This window comes from Aotus nancymaae, unplaced genomic scaffold (assembly GCF_030222135.1).
Source record: "Aotus nancymaae isolate 86718 unplaced genomic scaffold, 86718_ANA_hifiasm-v0.15.2.pri h1tg000079l, whole genome shotgun sequence".
Taxonomy (NCBI): domain Eukaryota; kingdom Metazoa; phylum Chordata; class Mammalia; order Primates; family Aotidae; genus Aotus; species Aotus nancymaae.
The window spans coordinates 10,669,724-10,680,837 of NW_026988494.1; the positions used below are offsets into that span (position 1 = coordinate 10,669,724).

Here is an 11,114-nt window from a genome sequence, read left to right on the forward strand (position 1 = left end):
CTTATCTCTTTCTTGAATTATATTTAAACATGTTTTTATTTGTGAGAGATACATTTGTTTTTAAATGTCACAAATTGTGAATTTAGATATAACTTATTTATGTTACCTTTGCATACTAAAACATTTCTCAGGAGATAATAAAGAAAAGATATTGACTATCTTAATGTCTCTATCCAGAATAGGTTTTCTGATGAACCTGGATGGAAAACCACAGTCTAACAGTGGTGAATGAATTCATTCTCATGGGAATCACAGATATTCCTGAGCTGCAGGCACCATTATTTGCATTGTTCCTCATGATCTATGTGATCTCAGTGATAGGAAATTTGAGCATGATCATCCTCACCAAGTTGGACTCCAGGCTGGAAACCCCTATGTACTTTTTTCTCAGGCACCTGGCACTCACTGATCTTGGTTATTCAACAGCTGTGGGACCCAAAATGTTAGTAAATTTTGTTGTGGATAAGAATACAATATCCTATTATTTTTGTGCAGCACAGCTAACTTTCTTTCTTGTGTTCATTGGTAATGAACTTTTTATTCTCTCAGCAATGTCCTATGACCGCTATGTGGCCATCTGTAACCCTCTGCTATACACGGTAATCATGTCAGAAAGGGTATGTCAGGTGCTGGTGGCAATTCCCTATCTCTACTGCACATTCATTTCTCTCCTAGTCACCTTAAAGATTTTTACTTTATCCTTCTGTGGCTACAATGTCATTAGTCATTTCTACTGTGACTGCCTCCCTTTGTTACGCTTACTCTGCTCCAATACTCATGAAGTTGAATTGATAATTTCAATCTTTGCAGCTTTTGATTTGATTTCATCTCTTCTGATAGTTCTTGTGTCTTACCTGCTCATCCTTGTAGCCATTCTCAGGATGAATTCTGCTGAGGGCAGATACAAGGCTTTTTCCACCTGTGGAGCCCACCTGACGGTGGTCATAGTGTTCTATGGGACTTTGCTTTTCATGTACGTGCAGCCCAAGTCTAGTCAATCCTCTGACACTGATAAAGTGGCTTCCATATTTTACACCCTGGTTATCCCCATGTTGAATCCCTTGATCTATAGTTTAAGAAACAGAGATGTAAAATGTGCTCTACAAAGGACATGGAAAAACTTATGTAAAATTTTTCTTTAAATTTTGCACAATATGATTCCTATAAATTAGGTTATAGGCATCAGTTTTTTCTCTTTATACCTCCAGAAGACATAGCAAGCATAACTGATTCAATATTTATTCACATATGTCTAAAACATGACAGACTCTTCTAATTGCTATACATAGATTAGTTAAAAAAAAAAAAAAAAAAAAAAAACAACAACAGTAGAAATCTTTGCCTTCCTTGATGGACCGATTAATTACATTCACACTAAGTCCATTTTATATAACAGTAGAATCTGCAAGATGCTTACAGACAAGGAAAAATGGAAGACAAGGAAAGCTAGTATGCTGGGTAGGAGTAGGAAACAGTAGTCATTACAGAAGGGAGTGGCAAGGATTCTAGTGTGTTTATTAAGTATTGTAATAAATTTGCAGTGTGTGTGTTTCTGTATGTTTCTTTTAATGTATTTTTTGTATATAATCATTTTCCATCTGTTTTAGCCTTTATACTTATTGCTTGTGTATTTTGACATTGCATTTAATACTGGTCGTTTACATGATATGTGATGATTTTATGTCTTATAAATGTGCTTGAGTAATAACTATTCCAAACATTAGGATCCCCCTTTTCCTTATCAATGCCTTTATTTCCACATATAAGTCTGTTAATTGAACATACTTTGTAGCTCAATAATCTGTATTCTGATTAGCACCTGATATTGTTTCCGTCAGCCAATTCTGTGTACATGAGTAGATATATCAATTATAATACAGTTTGGAAGACAACCATAGAAACTCTCAGGTTTATACATTTCCTCTAGTTGTTCTTGCCTTTTTTCATGGATTTTCCCCTTTTTATCTAAAAAGAGCAATAATCTGTGATCAAAATTTATGTTCCAGTTGTTTTTACATCTTTGGGTAAGAGAACCATTTTATGATGAATTAACTTTATAGTCTCTTTCTCATTGAGTTGACAATTCATAATTTTTATCAATATGCACTACATAGAATGCATTATATTTTCATTGGCTTCACTGTTTGATTCCATCTGTTGATTGTTCTACCTGAACAAAGCAAATAAAAGTAATAAAACACACTATACCATACTGTATTTATCTGCTGGCTGTTGCAGATGTCCTTGGACAGCTACAGACCTTCAACATGCAAGTCAGGTGTGATCTGTATGTAGTGATGTCATTATCTTGCCTTTTGAACATGGTTGCTTTCATTAACTTTCTTATGTATTTTGATTTCCTTTACTCTTTTCAGTACTCCTAAGATTCTACTGAAAGTATCAGTGTCTACAATATTTCCTTAGTTCACCATCATAAAATAAAATCCCATGTGCAGTCAAAGAAACTTGAATCAATGCATAGTACATTGTCATGTGATTGTAAAGACTACCGTATTGTTGTTGTACTGAAAATGAATTTTCAGGATGGTCATAGAAATTACCAGGTAATAATAATATCTCACACTTACTGAGTACTATATTTTAGGGATTCTTCATGTCTCAATTAATTTAGCCATCATAACAGCTCTGTGAGTTAGGTTCTACATCACATGTTCTCACTCATGGGCAGGTGTTGAACAATGAGAACACATGGACACAGGGAGGGGAGCATCACACACTGAGGTATATCCTGACATCTTTTAAGTTCAAATGAATGTTTTCAAAAATGCTATACTTATGGTTCTTACTTGTAAGAGAGGAAAGAGCCAAAAAGACAGAGTGGAATTTAATGAAGAAAGAAAAGACAGCTTCCTCTGGGAAGAAAGGTTGCCAGCAGCACTCCAATCTCTGCCCTTGCTCTCCTCCCCTGTTCTTATTTCCTGAATCAGAACAGCAAAATCTTGACATAAATCTAATCAGTTACTGCGAACTTCCACAAGGTGTGAGTGCTCTAACTCCTACAGGTTTGGACCTTGTGGTGGGCTCCAGAAGTTTCTACCCGACAGTTGTGTGGGTTAAAGCTGACATTCCATTAAATCATAACTAAATTCCGTATTTTACTTGACTAAACTTTTTAAAAAGCAACTACTGCACCAACTGAAATTCGTGCTTGCAGAATTCCATGTTTTCACTGAGGAGAAACTGAATGGTAGAAAAGAAGAGACAAAGAGATTAGGCTAAAGCAGATTCTAGTAACTTTAATCAAACCTGTTGCATTTCTTTTGTTCATGTCCCACATTAATTAGAGATGACCAGTACTTATCAGTGGAAATGTTTGAAAATTACAGTGTAATGATATGTACTCTATTGGGCAATATTAGAAATAAATAGTAATTCATATGTGATGTGTTAAATGTCCTGTAAACCCTATGTATTTACATTGTTATCATAAAGGAAAGAAAACATGTAAAATTAAATACTAAAAATCCTTATATATTGACACTTAACAAATATTTTAGTAGGAATAGATGTACATGTTGGTTATCATTAAGCTTATATATGTTTGGGAGTTTTTCTTTTTTCTTAAAAGAATTCCACGTTTAAGTTGAAATATATGTAAATATTTAGAAAGAAAAAATAATAAAAATTTTAGTCATAAACTGATGGTCAAAAAGATCATAAAATCTATAAATATAATTGAATTAATAAAATTCCAGACGAATCTCTGCACATTTGGTGGTAAGAGTGTTCTTAGTGATCATTCCTACACCAAAAGAGATAGCATTATTTAATAATAAATATTGATTTTGAACCACGTAATATACCCATTAAACATCAAAGTATCATTAACTAAATCCCTTGTTAACTGGGTCCTACAAATGCCTGCAGACATGTTAAGGCAATATTTTCTTAGATAAAGTGTGATAAGGTGGAAGTCAGAATATGAAAAGAAAGTGAGCTTAATTGGTTATCGTTAAAGTATCTTTGCTTTAGGAACTTTTATAAAGACACATGACTTGTGAATTTATTGCTAAATCCCTAACCAGGAAGTGCAAGTGAGGGAAACTAAAATTTAAACTGCAGTAGTTTCATGCTCTCTATCTCACTCTTTAATAATATCACAGCTCCACAAGAATTCTTTGGCAAACATGGAAACATACTAAAAAAAAAAATGTGATGTCACTGTGTAGATGAAATAAAGTCTAGCATTTCTATACTAACACCTATATAATTTTGTTATCAATTGTTGTGTTCCAAACATTTTTGATATTTAGAGTTTAATCTACATCATAATTATGTGTGTCTTTCATATAGGTTCCTTCTTTTGGTAGTAGAAGTTTCTTTTCTTTGTTTTTAGTTTTAGAATCAGATCTGAAAATAATGTTTATTTCCTATTGTGAAACCTTTTGTCTACAAACGTTATAATTTGTTTGGATGACATTACATGAAAGCACGTAACAACCACTCTCTTTCTTCCTAGAAGAGATAACTGGACTAAATGGGCCAAAGGAATCTAACAGTGCTTACTAAATTCATCCTGACGGAAATCATGAGGTGGCTTGAGCTGCAGCTCCCCCTTTTTGGGGTCTTCCTCATCATGTACACATTCACAGTGGTGAGCAAAAAGTGCATAATCATTTTGAACAACGTGAACTTGGATCTACAGAACACTTAGTATTTTTTAAACCAGGTACCTGAGTTTTATTGATCTTGATAATTCTAAGGTCATTTATGCCAAGATACTGTGGCTCAAAATGTCATTTCCTGTTATGCATGTACCACGCAGGTGGCTTTCATTACGTTCATTATCACTGAACTTTTCGTATCATCAGCCATGGCCTATGACCACTATGTGGACCTCCATAGCTTTCTGTATAAAATGTTATGGCTCATGCCTGTAATCCCAGCACTTTGGGAGGCAGAGGCGGGCGGATCACGAGGTTAAGAGATCGAGCCCATCCTGGCCAACATGGTGAAACCCCGTCTCTACTAAAAATACAAAACTTAGCTGGGCGTGGTGGTATGCACCTGTAGTCCCTGCTGCTCGTTAGGCTGAGGCAGGAGAATTGCTTGAACCCGGGAGGCGGAGGTTGCAGCGAGCCGAGATCGCGCCACTGCACTCCAGCCTGGCGACACAGCGAGACTCTGTCTCAAAAAAAAAAAGTTATAGCTCAGCAACTCTGTCATGTGCTCGTGGGTATTCCATGCCTTTATAGTACCTTTTAGGCTCTGATGGTCACTATGAAGATTTTTACATTGACCTTCTATGGTTCTAATGTCATAAGTTATTTCAACTGTTATGATGTTTCTTTGTTAGCCGTGGTATGCTCACATGCATGAGAAATAGAAATGATCTCACCATTTTCAGTACTTAATTTGATATTCTTTCTTCTGGTACATGCCGATTCTATTAACTATTTGTCAAATGCATTCTGTAGAGATCAGTAAAAAACCTTCACATGTGCTTCTTGTCTGATAGTGGTGATTGTGTTTTGTGGGTTTCTACACTTTATGTGCTTGCAGTGCAAATGCACTCCCTTTTCTGATAATAATAAAATTGCCTCTATGTTTTCCTCTTTAGTAATTACCATGCTTAACCACTTGATCTACAGTGTAGGGAGCAAAGAGGTTAAAAAAAAATGCCTTCTTGTAGCTTTTTTATGAAGCTGCGAAAACTTTGTATTTTAATGATCAATATGAAATATTGTTCTAGGAAGCTATGATAAAGGTAAATGTCACTAATAAATATTTCTAGTACATATAAATACATTATTTGGGCTCCACAGCAAAAACTGAGTATAACACAGACAAATAGGTTTTTCATTTTCTTTAGGCAAACTCATCTTCAAGTTTTATATCTCAATTGTCAAGTTCTTATCAACAGCCTTTGATTCTGATTCAATTATTTCCTTTAGTTATGCCATAGAAGCTCATACTTCTTGCCACATAAACACTTATTAAACTCTATATCGATAAAATATGTGTTCATTTCTTTAATTTTTTTAGACAAGTTATGTTCTCAATTTTTTTTTTTTTTTGTATTCTCTAAAACTAAACCAACAATGTAAATTATGAGAATTCAGGCAGCATATATTTTGGGTGATGTTTCTTTATTAAATTCATTCTGACAATTTTTGCCTCTTGAATCAATAATGTAATCCATTTATACTTAAAGTAACTACAGGTATTGATTAGTCAGGAGTGGGGCAAAATGACTGACTAGACAAAGCCAAAAAGTTCTGCTCCCATTGAGAGAGACCAAATTATGACTAAACCAAATAGTATGAACAGATTTTCAGAGAGAAAACAAGAGTTATGGAGAAGTAATGCACACTCTGAAGTTGAAGACAGAGAAAGCTGGGAAGCCTGAGTGGAATACCTGAATGATAGAGCTAGTTCCAAGTCCCCAAACAGCTTCTGGGGAATGGGTCAGAGAAAGGACTGTGGGATGGCTCACTCTCACTGAATCTCTGAGATCCTAGCTACAGGCAACCCCATGCCATGTATGAACATTTGAGCTGGCAGGAGAACTTATCCAAAGAGTAGACAGAGACAAGTCTTCGTTGGAGTGGATCTGGGGGCCTTTGTGCATGGAAGAGCTCCACTGAAACATGGCCATAGGTGCCCATCCCCTAGGGCTCTAAATCTCCTTTTGAGAAGCTCTATTCCCAGCTGACTATTGGGCTTGGAGAAAGCAGGGCCAGCTCCCCCTTAGAACTGGGGGATATCTGTTCTGCAAAGTTTCCTACCTTCCAGCCCCTCCCATGGCCTCTGTCTGGCTACCCCACAGAAGTGTATGCACAGTGCAGACTCTGTTGCCCAGCCTGAATGTTTTGCTCCACTTCAGTATGTAACTGGTGGGGTACGAACATTTTGGATCCTCTAGGACACTCAGAACCCAACCCCAAGGGTAAAGAGAATTAAGCTGTGAGCCAGTTCTGGTGCCCCAGGGCTGTGGCATGCAGGTTGGGAGAACCAATCCAAGATCTGTGGCTTGCACTTGCCTGGGAGAGTACCCTACATTCTCAGAGGACTGAGAGGGGTGGAATGCACAAGTTAATAGTCTTACATTGGTATGGGTTGTGCTGTCTTCTGCAGAGTTGGTCTTGGAAGGAGGTGGCCTATCTCCCTGATGAAGCTTCTGCCCAAGGGAGTCCTGTGGCCTGGAACACCTAACAAAATAAATGCAGGTATAGTTCCAAGGATCAGAAGGGGTTCCTCTAAGGTCCAGGAGTGAAGCTAGTGAGAGGGGTTACTTATCTCCCCTTCAAACTGCAGACACACAGAAGACAATACAAAAGAGTTCATGCAGCCGAGTCAGAGCTTATCTACTGCCCATTACTCCTAAGCATCATCTACTGGATAGCAGCACCAAACTACAACACCCAAAATATTTTGCTATTAAACCCACCTATGAAACAAAGGGCAAGAATTCAGCCACAGATAAAGACTCTGTACTGAGCCTTGGCCCTCTGAAAACATCTAGAAACAATACCAACTGACTATACTCAACTTACATCACAGTTAAAGGAACAACAGTTCTCCCAGATGAGAAAGAATTAACACAAGAACTCTAGCGATTCAAAAAGTCAGGGTGTCCCCTTACCTCAAAGTGAGGCCACTAGCTCCCCAGGAACAGTTTTTCAATCAGTCAGAAATGATCGAAATGATATGCATAGAATTCAGAATCTGGGTAGCAATAAAGATTATCAGAATTCAGGAAAAATTTAATACCCAATCTAAGAAATCTAAGAAATTCTGTAAAATGGTTCAAGAGCTGAAAGATGATACAGACATTTTAAGAAAGAACCAATTTGAGCCAGGCACGGTGGCTCACAACTGTAATCTCAGCACTTTGGGAGGCCGAGGTGGGTGGATAACCTGAGGTCGGGAGTTCAAGACCAGCCTGATCAACATGGAGACACCCAGTCTCTACTAAAAATGCAAAATTAGCTCAGTGCGGTGCTGCATGCCTGTAATCCCAGCTTGAACCTGGGGGGAGGAGGTTGTAGTGAGCTGAGATTGCACCATTGTACTCCAGTCTGGGCAACAAGAGCAAAACTCCATCAAGAAAGAAAAAGAAAGAAAGAAAGAGAGAGAGAGAGAAGGAAGGAAGGAGAGAGAAAGAAGGGAAGAGAGAAAGAAAGGAGGGAGGGATGGAAAGAAAGAAGGAAAGAAAGAAAAAGAGATAAAGAAAGAGAGAGAGAAGGAAGGAAGGAAAGAAGGAAGGAGAGAGAAAGAAGGAGAGAGAGAAGGAAACAGACAAAGAAAGGAGGGGGGAAGGAAAGAAAGAAGGAAAGAAAGAAAGAAGGAAAGAAAGAAAGAACCAACCAACCAATTTAAAGTATTAACAGCAGAATAGATCAAAATGAGGAAAGAATCACAGAGCTCAAATACCAGTTCTTTGAATCAACTCAGTCTGAGGAGAAAATAAAAATAAGGTTAAAAATAAACAAAACCTCTGAGAAATATAGGATTACATAAAGAAATCAGATCTACAACTTATTAGCATTCCTGAGAAAGGAGAAGGAATAAGCAACTTGGAAAATACATAAGAGGGCATAGTCCACAGAAATTACCCTAACCTCGATAGAGAGATTAATATTCAAACTCAAGAAATACAGAAAGCGCCAGCTAGATACTACACAAGAAAACCATCCCAAAAGCTCATAGTCATAAGATTCACCAAGGTCAATACAAAAGAAAATAAATCTTAGACTCCCTTATTGCTGGACAGGGCATCTCTGATAAAAAGGCAGCAGCCCATCAGGGACTTTATTTATAAATAAAGTCCCACCTTCCTGGGACAGAGCACGTGAGAAAAGAAAATAAATATTAAAGGCAGCCAGAGAAAAGAGTCAGATCACATACAAAGAGAATCCCAACTGCCTACCAACAAACATCTCAGCAGGAATCAAACAAGCCAGAAGAAATTGGGGCCTATTTTCAGCAGTCTCAACCAAGAATTTCATACTTCACCAAACTCACTTCAGAAGTGATTGAGTGATAAAATCCTTCTCAGGCAAGATAATTTGTTTCAACTAGACCAGGCTTGCGAAAAGTCTCCAAGAAGGTCCTAAACATGAAATTAAAAAAAAAAAAAAAAAAAAAAAAAAAAAAAAAGTAACACCTCTAGGCTTTCGAGTTCCACAAAGCAATGTGAGGGAATGCTAGAGACAATAGTAATACGCACTGCCTTCTCTGATTATCCCTTTTCCCTAATGCTGGCTCCAATGACTTTAGAATTACAAATTTTATTTGAAGGGTATCATGTGCCCAAAGCAGTCCACACCCTTTCGTTTATCACCCGTTGATTATATTATGCCTGCGATCTTACTTATATTTGGATAGTGTCTCATCTTTTCTACTGATATGAACCAAATGGCCAGGACTGTGTCTTATTCAGTAATATCTCACCTGCTCCTAGAAAAGTACCCAGTATATAAAGTGACTTAAATAATTTCCTTTTCTAAATGCTTTGCAATCTATCTGCTACTTCCTACATAGACAGTATCAATTCTAGGACACATTTATTTTTTTTAAAAAAGTTGTCTTTCCTTTGTTAGATTGTTTCTCACTGAAAAAAGAAATTATTCCTGATGTTACAATAATTGAATTTATTTTTAAAATAGTTATTATTCTGTTTTAAGGAAATAATCATTGTGATGTTTTAATAAAAAATATCCATTCTATGGTTAAAAAAAAAAAGAATGACACTTACTGCATTTAAGCAAAAATGCACTTAAACACACAGCCTGCAGACACTACAAAGCAACTACACAATCAAGTCTGCATAACTACCAGCTAAGAGCACAGATGACAGGGTTAAAATATCACACATAAATACTAACCCTAAATGTAAATGAGCTAAATGCTCCACTTAAAAGACATAGAGTCGCAAAGTGAATAAAAAGATGGACTCAACAATTTGCTATTTTTAAGAGACCTATCTCACATGTATTAACACCCACAGGCTCAAAGTAAAAGGATGAAGAAAGATCTACCATGCAAATGAAAAATAAAAAGGAGAAGGAACCACTTTTGTTATGTTAGATAAAACAGACTTTAAACCAATAACAAGGACAGAGAAGGTCATTACATAATAATAAAGTGCACAATCCAGTAAGAAGACTTAACTATCCTAAACAAATATGCAGTCGACTTTGGAGAACCGAGATTCATATAACAGCTTGTACTTGACCTATGAAAATACTTAGCCACAGGATAATAGTGGGACACCTCAACTCCCCATTGATAGCATTAGGCAGATCATCAACACAGAAACCTAACAAAGAAACTCTGGACTCAAACTTGACAATTGACCAATTAGATCTAATAGACATCTATAGAACACTCCACCCAACAACCACAGAATAGACATTCTTCTCATTGATCATATATTTAGTAATAAAGCAAGTCTCTACAAATTCAAAAAATTGAAAGCACACTCTCACACTACAGTGCAATAGAAATAGAAATTAGCATCAACAAGATTTCTCAAAATGAAACAAACAAATGAAGATTAAACAACTTTATTCTGAATAACTCTTAGGTGAACATCAAAATTAAAATTAAGACATAAATTTAAAAAAATACTTTTAAATTAATGAAAACAGGGAGACAACTTACCAAAATTTCTGGGATATAGCTAAAGCAATGTTAAGAGGAAAGTTTATAGTGTTAGATACTTTCAACACACTATATTCATTTATGTGGTCAAAAAAAATCAAATGAAATCGTGAAATGGGGTGGTGCCTGAAGGATAGTAATGATACGGTTAGGCGATTTTGGCGAGTCATGAAGTATTTTTTCTTTAATGAAGAAATTAGCTATTCTGCTTCATCTACTTATTGCTATTATAGAAAGCAAACTAAGTATAGTCGGATTATTTGGATTTTATAAAAATTTCATAATGTAATTAATGTAAAGTTTATGAATTTAAAAAAAAAAACATGTGAACCAAAACACTTGTGGATATAATCAAGATTCTTGTTTTCAATACATTAACTCAAAAAAAAATTTGTGGATAACTTAGCATATTCTAGGCACTGAATATACTGAGTGCTGTGTATACAGAAAATATACTGAGTGCTGTGTATACAAAAAATATACTG

General features: G+C 36.2%; 1 protein-coding gene across 1 annotated transcript; it reads left to right on the forward strand.

Moving 5' to 3' along the window:
• Nucleotides 1-200: 200 nt before the first annotated feature.
• Nucleotides 201-1,142, forward strand: LOC135271444 (olfactory receptor 8K3-like). The gene has a single exon (XM_064368607.1). The coding sequence runs from the start codon at nt 201-203 to the stop codon at nt 1,140-1,142; it is 942 nt and encodes a 313-aa protein (XP_064224677.1).
• The last annotated feature ends 9,972 nt before the right edge of the window (nt 1,143-11,114 follow it).

Bases quoted from the DNA above. Each gene is read 5' to 3' on its own strand.
- LOC135271444 (XM_064368607.1), top strand. From the start codon at position 201: ATGGAAAACCACAGTCTAACAGTGGTGAATGAATTCATTCTCATGGGA.